The sequence below is a fragment of the Arvicanthis niloticus genome, chromosome 1 (assembly GCF_011762505.2).
Source record: "Arvicanthis niloticus isolate mArvNil1 chromosome 1, mArvNil1.pat.X, whole genome shotgun sequence".
In the NCBI taxonomy this organism is placed as follows: Eukaryota; Metazoa; Chordata; class Mammalia; order Rodentia; family Muridae; genus Arvicanthis; species Arvicanthis niloticus.
In genome coordinates this window covers 70,846,995-70,864,080 of record NC_047658.1, presented here as the reverse complement: position 1 = coordinate 70,864,080, position 17,086 = coordinate 70,846,995, and the positions used below count along the sequence as shown (strand labels likewise).

General features: G+C 50.9%; 1 protein-coding gene across 4 annotated transcripts in view; it reads right to left on the bottom strand.

Moving 5' to 3' along the window:
• Positions 1 to 17,086, bottom strand: part of Pde2a (phosphodiesterase 2A) — a 91,104-nt gene that overhangs the window by 58,578 nt on the left and 15,440 nt on the right. For 2 of the 4 annotated variants that reach the window (XM_076938951.1, XM_034512349.2), the window contains exon 2: positions 3,342 to 3,408. In XM_076938951.1, the coding sequence (XP_076795066.1) occupies positions 3,342 to 3,408 (67 nt within the window). Of the gene's footprint in view, positions 1 to 3,341; positions 3,522 to 10,776; positions 10,888 to 17,086 lie in introns of those variants that run through there. The other 2 variants (XM_076938945.1, XM_034512334.2) reach the window with 2 other exon arrangements.

Sequence of the window (17,086 nt, the reverse complement as noted above, 5' to 3'; positions counted from 1 at the left end):
TTAGAAAGAACTAGCTAAACAATGATGACCACAATTATGACAGTGACCCAGCCAAAGACAAAGGATAGGAAAAGAGACCAAAAAGCTAGAAACCAGGGATGGCGACCAGAAGCCAGGCAGCGCTGCTGGTGGAGCTGAGCAGAAGCAGCATGATTTCCCACCGCACTTGCACACCCACCTCACACTGCTTCAAGGCCCAGCTTATGCACAACTCACTTGAAGAATCTTCTAGAAGGTGATGCTGAATAAGCCCCAGCCCTTTTCTAGTTAATGGGATGGTTCTGTGCTTCCAACCTTAGGAGTCCTGAATGTTCTTTTAACACCTGTTGAGAGTGCATGGAAGGGCTTTCCCAGAGTGTTCTCTGGAGAGTATGTTGTGAGTCTCTATTGCCTGGGACCTCTGCCGTCAGACTAAAGATCCCTCAAAGATTGACCAAGTCAACCCCTTCTGGTAATGGTTTCTGTGAGAACAGTCTACCTCTCCATTTAATGTGGGGTCAACAAAGGCAAACCCAGACTGAAGTCTTTCTAGTTGTTTCCCAGCCTGGTGACATAGAGAAGGGAGGAGAAGAGGGGATCATAGAGAAGGGGGCCTTTGGTATAGTATCACTGAGGTGATAATGACCCAGAAAGACAATTGAACCATCCTGGTTTGAACAGAATACCATTGTCAGGCTTGGTCAACTACAGGCACAGTCCACTCTGGCATTGAGGGGCACTTCCAAAGACACCACCCAACCTCTTGGTTAGTTAGTGCTAGACCCTCCCTTCTGCCGAGGTTGTAGTAAACACAGTAGACTTGCTGACACGTGTATCCTCTCCCCACCCTCTAAAACCTGGCCCCAAACACAGGACAAACTAAGAGGAAAAGAACAAAGGTTCCCTGACCACAACATCACCCGCCGCCCGCCTGTCCAGCGCCTGCTCAGCAGGAAACCCAAGACAAAGGCTTTGGTCAAAGTGAGGAGGATGGAGGGCAAAGGCTAGGGGCAGCCTGGGCTGGGAGGGCAGGCGAGGGCACCTCTAGGGACTTGATTAGAAGGAAAGCGAGGACAGGAAGGCAGCTAAGCCTTCCTTGCACACACACGTCACTCCACAAACATTTATGAGGCACCTGCTGTATTCACACATGGCCAAACATAATATCCCTCCTTCCTCACACCACACACCTTATGCACACACTCCATTGCCCAGACCTCAGCCCTGCCCCAAGGCATCCCTAATTTATCCTATCACATGCAAACAGCTCCCCGGGAGAAAAGATCACGGAACCCACACCTCACACTGAAAAAGTCACACGGCTTACACCCCCACCCACACTTCACACCACACTCAGACTCCATCTTTCACCGTGTGCCTCACACACCTCACACTCACCTTCCTAGCCACAGATGCATGCATCCAATTAAATCACACACACACACACACACACACACACACACACACACACCACTCAGACACAGAAGCACGTGTGCAGACATATTCTGCATAATTTGCATGCTTAATGTCAGACCAAAATATCCCCCATTTGTAGACACACAAAGTCCTTCAGTCTGAAGACTGCTTTCTCCTGCCTACCCTCCAACCTGGTCAACCAGGGTGAACTGAACCCTGGGTCTTGGCTGCACCCAGTCTTATCCATAGTTGCATGAACAATCACCACAGACACGAGGTACACAAACACTGATACAAAGGGGTCTGAATATTTTCCCCAAGCAAACCCAGATGTACCATAGTAACCCTAAGCTACCAAGGAGGCTGGAAGCACACCCAGACACAAACATCCACTCCCCTCTCACAAGACATCTGTTCAAATCAACAGGATCATACTAAGACTCTTCCCGGCTACATACTGCATGCATAGTCACTCGTTCAGTCTTCAACATGCAAGCTGTCCCTACAACATCACAATGCCACGACAGACACAACCACATGTACACACCAGAGTCATTTGCTGTGCTACAGCTCCTACCCACAATCCTACCTCTGTAGTCACATACAGCATGTAACACCACAGACTCATAATCTCCATACTGTCATCTCTCCATGAAGAATCTCACAGAAATGGTGGGATTATACATAGCACAACATATATGATTACACACAAGGCACACTCAACACATGCTATACACGCAGGAACCCTCCTACAAGCACATATACCCCAGACTCACCCATCCCTCACCACAGGTGAAGGACATTAGCTTGCATTTACCTCCTCTCTCCATCCCCAAACCCAACTGCTCCAGTAACCAGCAGGACAGCTGGGATAAGGGGATATAATTTATAAGTTATAAATACCCCAGTGTCCCACCTCATGATCCCTACCCACCACATATTTTGGACACCCCCAAAGGCAACATTCTCCATATTTAAGCCCTTGGACTTGAGTCCATTCCATGCCATGCTTGAGAAGACAGGCAGGGGTGGAGGTCCTAGATGCTCCAGCCCTGTTGTCTGAGCCTGTTTCCCCACAATCCAAAGTAGAGGCAGACATATATGGAAGGCATGGTCACAGAAAGACCCTTGCCCAAAGATGGAGACCTACAGAAACTGAAGGGCTGAACAGACCAAGAGAGGTAGGCATCCTGGAGCAACACAGGAAGAGAGCAGCAGAGGGACCAAAGAACAGTGTGCTCGGGAATTTGGGAACCAGAAGAATTATGTGGAACCATCACACCTCAAGAGAAACTAGAGGCTGGGAGACAACAGGAGGAGACTGGAGGTCTGAGGACTGGGAGGGGGCAGAGAAGCTGGAGTCTTAAAAGGGGGTTGGACCCTTGGGTTGGGGCGCAAGATGGGGACTAGAATCTAGATGGTTAGTAAGAATGGGGAGTAAGACTATAGAACAGAAGCTAGAGGTTTAGGGGTGAGGTCCTACTTATGAGGTCAAGTTCCCTGCTGCCAGGGGCTTAGGGGATCTGGGTGTGCCTAGAATCTGATCTGTACAGTAGACAGCCAGAGGTTTGGGGAGGGAGTGGGGTTAACCTGGGAGGAGGGAACTCCAGGCTTATACAGAGCTGTCAATGTGGCTGAGGGGGCCAACGAGGATTATGAGTTCAGGGCTTGGGATGGAGGAGTTCCGGATGCGAAGAGGACTCAGAATCTGGAGTGGCATTTGAGCTGTGAGCTGAAGATTCAAGGACCCCCTATAGGTATGGCTGCAGTCCCATTCAGTACAAAACGGTTCCGAACTAAGGGGAGGGTCCCCTCTTAAAGGAAGGTTCAGGAGAGAGTGGACCGTGGGGCAGACGACTGCAAGCTCTTCAGAGGACCGGGCCCTGACCCGGCTCTCCCCGGACACCCGCTTCTCCCTGTTACCCAGAATGGGGGAGCCCTCCTACCTGCAGGCTGTCGGCGCATGGCTGCGGCGGCGGCTCGTCCGGCTTGAGGAAGACCTGCTGGCCCCGCCTGAGGAATTGGACAACAGCGATGAGGATGTGGTGCAACACCAGGACCATGCTCGCAGCCTCCCGCCCGCCCCTCCAGCCCGGCCCGCTGCGCTCGGTCAGCGCGTCCGCAACAGCTTCGCCGGTCCGCGGGAGGGTCCGCCCTGGTCCCGCCCCGCCCCCGCCCCCGCCCCGCCCCAGGCCTCCAGGCCCCGCCTACGTCTCTGCTACCGCGGACAGCACTTTAACGCCTTCTGAAGATCGGACCCCACAGGATCCCGGCCGGCTCGCCCCCTGCCAGGCCTTCACCCTCCCAAGTCTCCTGCAGCGGATTGGCTATAAGGGTTCCCTCTCCTCGGTCGCCTCTCAGCCCTCGCTGCCCTCCGCTTATCCCATCGTCACTCCTCCTTGTGGTAGGGCCCCTCCCAGAGTCCCGCACACTGTCGCACCACATTCTCTCCCCAGCACTTGGACTTCAGTAGCAGGGCCAGAGCCCCGAGGCCCGAGTCCAGCTCAGTGCGGGGAGAGGGGCCGCGGCCACAGTCCGGGAGCCCCGAGGTCCCTTCTTTCCTTCCAGTGCAGAGGGTAGAGGAAAGTGAGAGAGAAATTTAGAGGTCGCCCCAAAATGGGACGAGCCCTGAAGCGGTAGCAGATCTGTGAAGGAGACACGTGCGCCCTGACACATACAGGCGCATCGTTCCCAAGTGTGTGGTGAGATCACTGGGTCCCTAAGGCTACCAGGTAGGTCTGCATCTGCGTTCCAGGAGGCTGAAGAGGGTGCAAGCCCCAGGGCCACGTAGTCCGCAGTTCCGCGGTGGGACCCCAGAGCTGGGAGCGCATTTCTCCGCAGAGCGGCCTCTGCTCAGGCGCTTGCAGCAGCGGTGACGCTCCTGCGCCCCCTGGTGTTCTATCGCAGAGGTGCACTCCGACCCCAGTTGGTGTTGGCTGGAGGGATGAGGGGACATTTGTGCAACTTGGGTCAAACTCCTTGCCTGAACCAACCTGTTTTCTGGCCTCTGCTTGCTATAACACGGGCTAAGACACGGGCCGTGTCTATATCGAAGGGTGAATTTGGGTCCTCCTGGATTTTGCCAGTGTGACTTTAGCCAGATCCCCTTCCCAGTTGTCCCACAACGGCTGCCAGAAGGCTCAAACTTGGAATGATGGTGAGACAGACTCCCGACAGCCCTCACTGTGACCTCCCTGGTCTCTTTCTGTGCTACTGCCCCCTTTATGTTCTTCCCTATACCCCAGCCCTCAGGAGGTGACTCAGTGAGCCCCCAGCTCCCCACCTCAGAGATGTGATTCATTTGGGCCCTTCCTCCTGGGGAGCAATTTCCCCAGTGTTGAGTCACTGAGCCCAGTGCTGGACACGGTCCCAGCACCTGGCACAGGCTTGGAAGTGTCCTGGCTGTCCCAGTAGCTCAAAGGGTGATCTTCCATACAAGGACTTTTTCCATCCTAGCTGACCTTATAGCTTCCTGTGCTCAAACACCCTTAATGGGCCCCTACCATGAGCGCCCTAAAACCTAAATCTCTCACTTGGCATCACAGACCTTCCACAGTTCAACCCTGATTGCCAACCAGCTCTGACAACCCCCACCCCTTGTTTTTGTACAGCCCTTTTCTTTCAGATAGCAACTGCCTCATTCTTGCCTTCTGGTCTGTCCTGCTGCCACCCTGTCCCCTGCTAACCATTCAGGAGCAACTAAGAGGCCATCTGCTCCAGGAGTCCCTCTCTGGATGCCACCTTAGTGGTCTAAGGGAGCCCTTTTGTATCCTTCCCTCAAGAGTCAGATCTGGGGAGCTGAGGGCCGAATCTAGACTAAGTCAATGTGTTTTTTTATTGCATCTTCATAATAAAGCAATTTATCCTACATAGTAACACTACAGAACATGACATGGGCTAAGATGTGTAAAGGTTATACCTATTTCTTTAATGGGACTCTCTTTTATGGCCTTAGTTTCCTCCTGTATATATAAAAAGGGGAGAGGGATTGCCAATATGTTGGTGGCTGTCCTTAGGTCTAGTACACAAACCTCTTGGTAATCCTGGTCACACGTCACTGGCTTGGTCCCGGGCTTTCAGATACTCTAGGTAGGACACAGGTGCCCAGGAGGTGTTGGCATGGTTACTGGCCCTAGCTACTGGATCTTCAAAGGACCTCATCTTAGCTCTGCAGTCAAGAGCCAGCCCCAACCTGGCACAGACCCCATCTTTAGGTGGGACCTCCACAGCACTTGCCTCCTGAGAAGTTATTTTTAAATCCTACTTGAGTCTCTCCTGCTTTGGTGACTATAGTCCCAGATGCACATTCAGTCTCCTTCAGGTCTTTGTGTGTTATTTGTTCTGAGTCAAGCATTCAGCAGGAGTCCTCACTCGGTCAGAGGGCTCCTGCACTATTGTGGCCAATGGATCTATCTGGGCCTTCACTGCCACATCTGTAAAATGTTAACATGTCTAGATTCAATAAATGAGCAACCGAATCCCCTACAGCATTTGGTGGGCTTTGTTTTCACCTGAAGTCCTTGAAATTCCTTGGCCAGTCCTCTCACAGTTGGGGCAACCAAGGCTCTGCCAAATTGCAAAGGGAAGGACTTTGCCAAACTCCCGTGGCTAGAAAGTGTTGCCACCCTAAGGTTAAGTCTGGTTCCCCTGATCTCCCTGTAGATCCTAGGGCCCCTTATCTCTACAGGCTGTGCTCCACTATGCCTGGCTCTCCCTCATGATTTGAAAGTACTCCCTGGTCTGAAAGCTCAGAATTAGATTCTAGCTGATCCCTGTCCTGTGAAGGCAAGAGTTGAGCCTCACCACTAAGATTTGAGTTTCACATTTAGGCCTGGAATGCTCCAATGCCTAGCAAGCCTTCCACCTCCCTCTCCATCATAAAGTAAAACTGATGTGTGTGCATGTATGTGAGTATGCATGTGTGCATGTTTGTATGTGTATTAGTGTACACAGGTGAGTGCTTGCTGGAGGGCAGCCTAAAGGGTCATTCTCGAGGGTGCTGTCCGCTCTTTGAGATTATTCTCTCTCATTGGCATAGAGGTCCTCAATTAGGCTAGATTCCTGGTTGACCAGCAAAGCTCCCAGAATCCTCCAGTCATTTGCCTCATCAGTGCTGGGATCTCAAGAACACCACACAACCAGCATTTTCGCATATGTTCTGGGACCAGACTGGGTCCTGGTCTGGCAAGGCTAACATTTCACCGTCTGGGGCTATCTCCCAGGTTATCTCCTATCAACCACAGTTTATAGATAAGGAAGGCAGAGAAAACTAAGTAAATTGTCCATGCTCACACATCTAGTAAACAATGGACCCAGAATTCAATCCCTGGCCACCTATCATCTGTGCTTAAGTTCATGCCTGATGCTTAAGAAAAGGCAGGTAAGGAAAATGAAGTTTGTATACTCTTATCCCCAACAATGCAGTGACTGGGGATTCTATGCCCAGTTCTTCCACTCTCTGCTCATCTCTGGCACCAGAAAGCCCATCCCCAGATGTCCTCCAAAGCCACTTTAGACCTCTTCTTGTCTCCCTCTCTTAGGGCCCGCTTGGCCAATACTAGGTGTTCCTCCAAACCCCTGTCCTAGATAAGATATTTAAGGAAAAATGATCCACTGAGACCTTGTCACTCTGGATACTGTGCTCTTCTGACCTCCAGTCTCTCATAGGACCTGTACTGCCTTGTGTCTGCAGATATGACAGGACTTGGGACCTGTGTGTACCCAGAAACTATGCGTGAGGTCTTGATTAAGCCCCATGCTATACAGAAAAAAAAAATTGGAGCTCCCAGATGCATAGTCCTTGCCTGGGTTCTAACAGTTGGACAAGCAGTTACTTGGGCTCCATATTGTGTACTTATCATTTTGAATGAACATCTGTACCTGCAGAGCAAGGCCCCGAGTGTAGCCACTCTAACCATGCCTACACACACCCCTTCCCTAGGTTTCCAGAATCCAGGGCTGCATGGCACCCAAGCTCCTCCTCTCCACGCACACCTCCTCACCCCATCCAGAGCTTGTGTTTCTCCTCTAACTTTTGGTCTTTGCTCAACCTCTTCTGTTTGATGCTTGGGATGGGTCAGACATTTCCATGTCATTTGCATCCTCATTTGTTTTGTATGCAGCATGTGGTCAATGCCATCAACCTCCAGGAGGAAGGGAGCCCATAAGGATGAGTTCAGAATCTTCTGGGTTGTATCATCCCTGAAACCTTAACATCTTCTCCCCATCATCCACAGACTACATGACCCTTCCTGTACACAAAGTTGCCCCAAGCCCCACACACTTACACCCTATGCCTCCAAACACTAACAGCTTTTCCACAGACACAGGTATATATCCATTTTTGAAGTTCCTGCACACACACACACACACACACACACACTCACACACACACATGCACACACACACACATGCATGCACACACCCACACACACGCACATGTACACACACATGCACACACACACACACACTCAGACACATGCACACACACACACACATGCACGCACACACGCACACACACACACGCACACACACACTTTAGGCACTCTACCGTTGCCCCAGCGCTCACTCCTACCGTGATTATCTCTCCTACCCAACTCAACCTTAGTCTCACTTATGCCTACATGAGTCCCTGCTGCCAGTAGGACACAGAGGATGCCCTGCTTTTGAGTGGAATCCCTGTCAAACCCTAAGCCTAGGTGAAGCTCTGCCCTGGGGTGCCTACTGCCTTCTAACACTCCTTTAACTGTCTGGAGGCACTGTTCCCCAACCCCCACTATGCTGTCAGCCCCTGTAATGGGACATTTTTGCTTTGCTCACTACACTGACCTCAGCTTCCAGAATGTGGCTTGGTCTACTGTTACTTAAAGTCACATCCAGGAATCGGGTAGGATTTTCCCCAGTCTGTTCAGCCTCCCTCAGTGGGATTTGCTTAACGATACATTTCCCCCATGTACCTCCCCCACAGGATACAGCTCCTTTTAAGGCAGAGACTGGGTCTGCAGCAAGCTACAAAGACTCATGCCCAAGCACAGGCTGGGCACAGAGAGCAAAGCCAAAAGCCTAGGGCACAGTGGATCCCAGGGTATGACAACCACTTTATGATGTTCAGGCACATCTGGAAGATAGGACTGCTTGAATAAATTACTCAAAGAGAAACTTCCCCAGGGAAGAGCCCTCTAGGCTGCCTTCTCCTTCATCAGAACCCTAACATCACTTTTCCTAGCCACTCCATCCCTGCTTGCACACTCCCAGGGACAGGAGCTTTCCTTTTCCCAGCTAGCGCCTTCTCATGTGTGAGAGATGGCTCCTCCCTTACAGCATCATCCTGTCAGCCTGGCTTTCCTGAGGTCCAGCTTCCTGAGGAAGCAGGAAGTAGCCAGGCAGGAGAAGAGGCAGGTCCCTTCAGAGCCATTCTGGCTATCTTCTGTACAGCCTTGGGCAGTCATGGGAAGAAAGGCTCTCGCCTCTGGCCTGTCTCAGGTCAGCAGGTGAGTTCAAGGCACTCAGATACCCAATGCCACCCATCATATAAGGAGCCTGATCCAAGTACAGAGGCATCCTGGGAAAATCCTTGGGCAGTCTCCCCTGGATTTCATTGCCTTCCCGCTTAACACAGTCACCATTGAGTCCCCTTTATCGCATCTCCTGCCCGTCACTGAACCCTACCAAGCTCATCCCCCACAGCCCTATCCATTCAGATAAAGGCCCGCTTCCCTCCTGATGCCATGTTCCTCCCCTCTCGACATCTCCTACAAGAACAGGGGAGGAAACCATTCTGATTCCTTCACTAGGAAAGGACCATGTAAGATCCAGCCCTCCTGAACCTAAGCTGCAAGAATGCTGGATGGATGGGCTGGCCCTCAGCTGGGATGGCTGCCCACAGCTCTGCATGACCCTCCCTGAGCAGCTGCTGTCCCTGAGCTGGATAAGCTCCCAAGGTGTCTCAGACTACAGCCAGTCATTAACTTGTCCTTCCTGGACACACACTCTTCCCTGAGATTTTCAGAGCAGGCCCTGTTTGGGAAACTGAGGTAAGACAATATAAGGCGCAGAGATCCAAAAGCAACTCAGCCAACTCACAAACCTTTCAGGGAGTCCTCGGTCTGTGCCTTCAAGGCCCTGAGAAACATGTACAGCTTCGTGTTCTAAGAAATTTTCAAAATTTGTGCTGCTCACATTCTATGAATTCAAAGCCCTGGAGTCCTCAGGGTACAAGAGCCTATGAATTTTAATATTCTTTTATACTCTAACATCATGACATAGGCAAGACTCTCACATCTGGGTTTCTATGACCTTTGGAACTTGGTGGTCTGTGGGTTTGAGTCTGAATACCAGCGTAGGGGCAACTGGAAAGGCTTTTAGAAATAACACCCCTCTCCCAGGCAGTGCTGACAGCCATGGGGAGCCCCAGATTGTGAGAACAGGGAAGGAACTGGGCCAGTGTAAGCGACTCAGTCCAATGTCACCATCCTAATAAGTGCCAACACAGTCCATTCTCGTTTCTCAGCTGCGGGATCAGCTGGCCTTCCTTGGGTCGTGATGGATAAATGAGAAAACCCGTGAGCAACAGCACAGAGCCAGGCGTGCTCAGGAGCTCAGGAAAAGACAACATTTGCTGTTCCCCACCCCCAGCAAGCCTTGCAGTCCCTGGCAGGATGAGTGTCCATGGTTTAGGCACAGAATGTTTAACCGAACACCCAAGTGACAGGTTACTGCTGACTTTGGCTTCCCCAAGGCCCATCCTGGCTCCTCCCTCCCCATCCCATGGTCCCTTAGAAAGTGAGACCATGAGCCATGGAGTCTCCCTCAACCTCATGCTCAAATTTTACTGGCCAAGATTTAGGCTATTGTGGTCATGGTGACCTGACCTGTGTAAGAAGACCTTAGCAGGAAGAGCCAGTCTGTGCCATATTCATACAGTGACAAGGAGGAGCTGAGAATAGACTAAGGGACCCAACTTGGTTCTCTACTCTGGGAACCTTGAAGGCTGAAAAGAGTTTGTTCAAGCTACCCTTTCAAGTTTGTTCAGGTTATTCCCTCCTCCCCCCACCTCCACTACCAGGAGAGCAAGTCCCTCCTTTGTGGTGGTCCTATGGCAGAGCATCTCCAGATATGGATTGTGGTCCTTTCTGATCGCCCTGCATATGTGAGGCTCTCTAGCCTCCCCTCTTTGCATCATCTCCTGTGCCTGGGAACCTTCACTCATCTCTGCCGATTAACCAGGGAAGAAAAGGAACAGCAGGGACCATTCTCACCCTCCATTCATCTTGTGATATTCATGCCATTTTACAATTTGTGAGATTGCTATCACTAAATCCACACAGCTAGGAATGGTAGAATAACCACCTGCCCCCAGTTCCCCAAGCTCTTGTTCCTTACAGCAGACTGGCTTCTGGGAGGAGAGATGGGGCCTCGCTTCTGGCAGCCTCCTTTTCCTATCCCAGTGGTCCCCAGGCTCAATGAGGTAAAGACCATGATCCTTTCTTCTCTTGCTTTCTGCACTGGAAGCAGCTACATTCCCTGATTGATCCAAAGTCACTCGATCAGCAGACTCCCGTACTGGGACCAGGAGATGTGGTGTTTGGTTTCTAAGCACCCGTCGCTATGGAAGCCAGGTGCTGCAAGCCCAAGGCCTAGCAACAAGGCATGATGTGGGGTGGAGGGCATTGCCAGGGGCTTTGGAGGCAGCCAGCAAGAGAGCAGACTACATCCACTCTCAGGCTGGAGGCTCGGACCCGCTATTGTGCAGGGCTTGTACGAAGAAGAAAGAGGCAGAGAGGTTAAGTCCATACAGAACCCAAGAGATGAAACCCAAAGATTAGAGCTGAAAAACATGTGGAGCTGGACAAAGGGAATCCGGGGATTAAAAGGCAGAGGCACCATCAGGAAGACAGGTATGGGGCGGTAGGAGCAAATGAGCCAGACAGACAGAGGCAGAGCCGGAGAGGCACCAGCTCTCAGGGACCCTACGCCTAGCTCTGGGTCCGGGTGCCAGAGAGTGAGGGAGAGTCTCTAAGGAGTGACAGAGATGGATGGATTCATGACAGGAGATAAGCCAGAGGCAGGAGGCAATATAGTGACAGTAATAAAGGAAGAGAGAACAGAAGACAGAGTGGGTGAGCCCGCCAGTGGGAACTAGACTGAGAGGCAGAGCAGACGACAGTGGGGACAAGATGGCAGAAATATGAGGACAAGGGCACTGAGGCCACCAGCGTCCTGAGCTGGCCCCAGTCCTGGGTGTTTCCTCCTCCGTCTGTCCGTAGGTCACACAGACATCAACAGCCTCTCTCTGCCCCTTCACTATCATCTCTCCCTAAACACAAAGTCATCTAGACACAAACCCTCAGCAAAGAGATTGATCAGGGGCCTTTGTCCTACCCCCATCTGGACAAAGAAAAGCAGCGTCAGAAACAGCAGATATAGGCTTTCTGAATGTAAGGGGAAACTGCCCACCCGGCCTCTGTCAGCCCACTCCAGCTGCCCACAAAGGCTCTGGAGGCTTTTCATACAAACCATATTTGTCTCCCTACAGTCGGAACAAGATGACATAGCCTAAGATGGAGGCAGACCTCCCGCCCTGGAGGTTCCCTGCCGTCTTCCTCTACAACAGACTTTTTCAAGGCACTGGGGATTCACTGGGGACTAAGGACAAGGCAGGCAGCTGTAGAGAAACAAACCCAGCTGCACATCTCAGGCCGTGGCAGGAAGCAGAGCAGCTTGGCCTCCAGGGATAGGGGAAGTGGCAGGTGCTTGGCAGGCAGCATCTCATTTAATCCTCCTTGTGCCTGGGGTATAGGTACAGGTGACTGATCCCCTAGAGGGATCATTTGCCTTAACCTTCTCAGTGGCCAGCAGGTACTGAGCCAGGTCTTAAACCCTAGTCTTCTAAAGCCTAGGAGTTTAGTGAGTGGAAGGGCCTGGGCAAAGTCATGGGAGGTAGGGACATCTAGGAAGGGGGTGACCCAAGTCTGTTCAAGGTGCCTCCCAAGAAAGATGTGGAGTAGCCTAGGAAGATCAAGCCCTGCTGGAGGCCACTACTCCTCCATGGGGAGAGTCCCATCTCCCCATGTCAGGATGTGACAGTAATTAGCTAGGCCCTATCAGATGCTAGCCTTTGCCGGGACCTGTAGTAATTGTTTCTCTAATTAGCACTGTGGAGGCACTGATATCCTGTTCTGGGAGCATACTGCCCTCAGAGGTACCCATCTGCCTCATCTGCCTCTAATTTTTCAGGCTCTTGGAGGAGGACCAAGATAAAGACTAATTAAGTGCCTACTATGTGCCCTGTGGTGTGGAACACTTGACATTTATCAGTTCATTAAGTTACCCACAGAGGTCTCTGGAGGCCACTGTCTGCGCTGACCCATCTCCCTACGGCTCCCACTCCCATAGGTACCACATTCAGGCAGTCTTCATGGCATCCCACCTAACTATATCCCCCCAAACTGCCTTTGAGGTAGAGTGAGCTGTGGAGTAGCCAGTGCCAAGAGTACCTGGGAAGTGAGAGGTTATTTCTCCCTTCTGTAGTGAGGGTGCATGGGGGAGCAGGGGGAGGTGTGGGCTGGTAGTGGAAGGTGGACTTACACACCAGCTTTACCCGACACACTATACATTGGGTCTGGGCCACAATCCAGAAAATCGACCCATGGCGCCATCCTCCCATGGGCCCCAGTTCCTGGAAGGCGATGCTGAAGGGATGATTGATCTGCCTCCCAGCCTCCTCTTCTGCTGCCTTGAAGGTAGCTTCTTCCATGAAGACCCCTCCTTCCTCGACAGCCAGTGTCACAGCCAGGGTGAGAGCCTAGGGTCAGCCTGGGAATAATGAGCAGTGACCCTCATTCTCTTCTACAGCCTGACATTGCCATTGCCCCGGCATCTGGACCAGGTGGACGGATGCTGCAAAAACCAATGTGGTATATCATGTTCACATATGCTCATCATGTTCACATGTGTGTACATGTGTACACACGCAAGTTGATAGAACAGGAATTGTGAACACAAGGTGTAAGCAGCACAGGTCTAGGTTCAAATCCTGGCTCTTGCATTTCCTATATATGTGTGCTATCTGCGTCACTCAGCCTTGTCTGAGCCTCAGTTTTCTTATCTACACAGAAAGGTTAACAATAACATTAAACAGTTGGATGTATGTGAAGTTCAGCCACAATGTTTCCCCTTAGAACAGTTTTGATACACAAAAGCTTTTTATTAGTGTAATTGTAACTGTGGGCTAGTATGCATGTGTAGGTGTCCTTGAGAGGCCCAGGAGGACTTGGAACATACTAGCAAAGGTGCAGGAAATGTTCCTTAATTACCAGGCCCCCTTAACTGGGGCTCAGCTACAAAGGAGAACTTGCTGTACATGCCCTGAAAAAGAAAATATCTGTGCTAAGCAAGACTCTAGGAGATGAACGGCTCAGCAGCCACCAGGCAGGACCAGTGATTAGGAGGCTCACAGCCCAGTATCTGGAGAGGCATAGGAGGGAGGCTGTGTTGTGGGGCCATCCATCAAGGCTGGCAGGCCCAGTAATGCTACACAATGGGTGGGGAAGAGGAAAGAGAGCTTAAAGATGGGGGAAGTGTAGACGAGCTAGGGCAAGACAACCAAGCCCAGCCCCGTGCCTGCCATGCTGCAACCCTGAAGGAGTCACTGTTGCCTTGAGACCTCAGTTTCTTCCTCAGGAAAATGGGGCCAAATGACTCTTTCTTTACTTTCTCAGGCTCAATACCAGGCTAGGGTCCAGAAAGAGCCCTAGGGAGATTTCAAGGGGTACAGGGACACCTTTATCTCCTACAAGTGACCAGTTCAGTCAAAGGTCCCTGGGGGTAAGGGAGGAAAAAGAGAGAGAATAGGTCCTAAGCAGGGAACCCAAAGACCCAAAGTGTGGTTTGGGGTGTTTTTGTTGTTTGTTTTGAAACACTGTTTCTCTGTGTAGACCTGGCTATTTTAGAACTACTTGTGTAGACTAGGCTAGCCTGAAATTCACAGAGATCCTCCTGCTTCTGCCTCCCAAGTGCTGGGACAAAGACCACAGCACTAGGCTCCAAATACCCAATTTGAATCCATTTCTGGTCTTCATCCCTTCCTGACCACTGTCAAATGCTCTGATTTCCAGACCTTGCCCTAGATGCCCTGCAGCTACCAGCTACAGACTCAGCCAGTGGGCTGAAAAAGGCAGGAAAAGTCCTCAGCACAGACCCATCCCATGCAAATTTCATTCAAACCAAGAGCAAAGTGACCTATAGCCCCTGCCATGTCTGAGGAGGTAACAGTTACCTGGGCCAGCTAGGGCAAGAGCTCCTAGCTGGAACCTAGCAGAGTCTAAAGGTCTCTGTCTATCACTAGTAACCTAAGCAAGCTTCCACAAGTCACTTTGTGCCTCAGGAATTATCTTTCCATCTCTAAAAACAAGCCCTCCCATTTAAAAGTCAAGCAAGCAGCAATGAAATCCTCCAAGTCCCTTTCCATGCTATAAACCTTCACTGCCTCCTTCCTGCAGATGCCGACTCCCTTGTGTTCTCTACTACACACCCTGCCTTCCGGCTGCTCCCTATCCCCTGGGCCCTCAATATGACCTACCTACTCCTCTATCCCTCCACGTTTCACCTCTGGATCTTGGTTTTCATCTCAGAGGTCCTTCCCACTCAAGAGGCGCCAGAAGTACCCCTTTCCCGGTAAGGGTGCTGGTACAGTTAAACCAGACCCTCCTCTGGCCTACTGCACACCAGCGCTCTCAGGGTGTGCCTGTTCCTCTATCCCACCCAGCTCCCCAGGATGCAGAAAAGGTTAAGGCATGTACTGCAGGGACTCAAAGAAAGTATATAGAAGAGAAAGACGGTAAGTGAGGAAGAAATAAAAAAAGAGAGAGAGATGAGAGACATAACTGTGGCAAAGCTCCTTCTAGCTTCATGCCCTTCATCTACTCTTATAAAGCCCCAGGCTCTGGCCCAGACTCTGTCCCCCTCCTCTGCTATCCCTTGGGCTCTAATCCCTGTTAAGCACAAAAATACAAAGGTCTGGGGCCCAACAGGGTCTTTGGCATCTGCCCCCACACCAATGGAAGCTAAGATCATCAGTATACAGTCGTTATAGTGATGCTGGTTGCTGTCATCACAAATTCATCACCTGAGCTCTGCAAGGCCAGCAAGGTGTCAGGAGTGCTGGTCAGAGATGATCAGAACTACTGGGCTTGGGGGCATGAACTAAACTCCGCCCAGTCCAGCTATGCCCTCCTATCACCCTCTGCAATCCAAGTGAGACACTCCAGCCTACTGTAGCATCTACTGAGTATCTAGCTCAGTCTAACTTAATTCAGTAAAACTGGTGGTAGAAAATATTGCTGCCCCAGCCTCTGTGACTGGGTACCAAACAATAATAAGGTAGAGATGTTCTCAGTGTGCCACTGGGGCTGAGGAAAGGAAAAGACAGGAGAAAGCCATATGCCATGTCCAGGTACCAATGAATGACCTCTAAATGTTACTCACTTAGTTCAGAGAACATAAAGGGTCAGAATTATTACCCATTTCAGAAGCCTGGATGTCCCCTCTTCCTGAATCCTCCTGGCCAATCCTAATCCATACCCCATTCCAACCCCTAGGCCCTCAATATAACCTACCTACTCCACTCTCACATCTCCTCTAAGTTTGAGGACGTCTGATACCCTATTGCAGGATACTGGACTGGAGTTCCTCTTTCTTCTACCCTGAATGGTGGCAATCCCAATAGGAAGATCTTCCCATCACAGATACCTGGGGACCAGGAGTGGGAGCTGTCCGTGGTTCTGAACTCTCCTAGCCTGCCCTCACAGGAAGCCCACCTTTTCTTATGGGAACCCATCAGCTTCTCGGCACAGAGAGGCAAGGCTAGACTCCCACACATCAGGTACCTCAAATGCCCTCCATTTCTTGCATTCAAAAAACTTCAGGAAGGGGGCAGAGAGATGGCTTGGCAGGTAAAGGTACTTGCTGCTCAAGCCTCATGATCTGAGTTTGATCCTTGGAACCTCCCTAAAAGGTAGAAGACAGAACCAATGCTACAAAGTTACCATCTAACCTATACATGCTGGCTATGGTGCACCTGCCCTCCCCACCCCAACATGCGTGCAATAATAACGTAACTCAATAAAACAAGCCTTGGAAGAAAGAATCTATTTGGAACAGAAGAATGGGTACGAAACTGGAATGCAGTCACATAAGGAATTTATTGAGCACCTAGGTTGTACAATCCTATGATGAAGCACAGATACAGTAGTAACAAAACAGATCTGATTCTGCCCTTTGGGAGCTTGAATCTGATGGAGTCAACACTGGAGTCTGTCTCTCTCTCTCTCTCTCTCTCTCTCTCTCTCTCTCTCTCTCACACACACACACACACACACACACACACACCCTCACTGACACATACTGGCCTTATGATGTGCACTCAAGTTAAGTAACAAATGTTTGTCCATTTCACAGTGAGAAATGGAAAACACTGGGGTGACAAGGGAGCTAGCCCAAGGTTACAGAGCTACTGACCATCAAAGGTAGGTCTTAAACTCAAAATATGTCTGCCTCCTAATTGGAGAGGGAATCACAGACATAGTCCCTGTTCATCAAAGTTTATAATCTATTGTCCCTGCCCCATAGTCAACAAGCCCACAGCAAAGAACCGGACCACCTCCTGCTGCAGCTCTGACTTTGTTAGGGACTC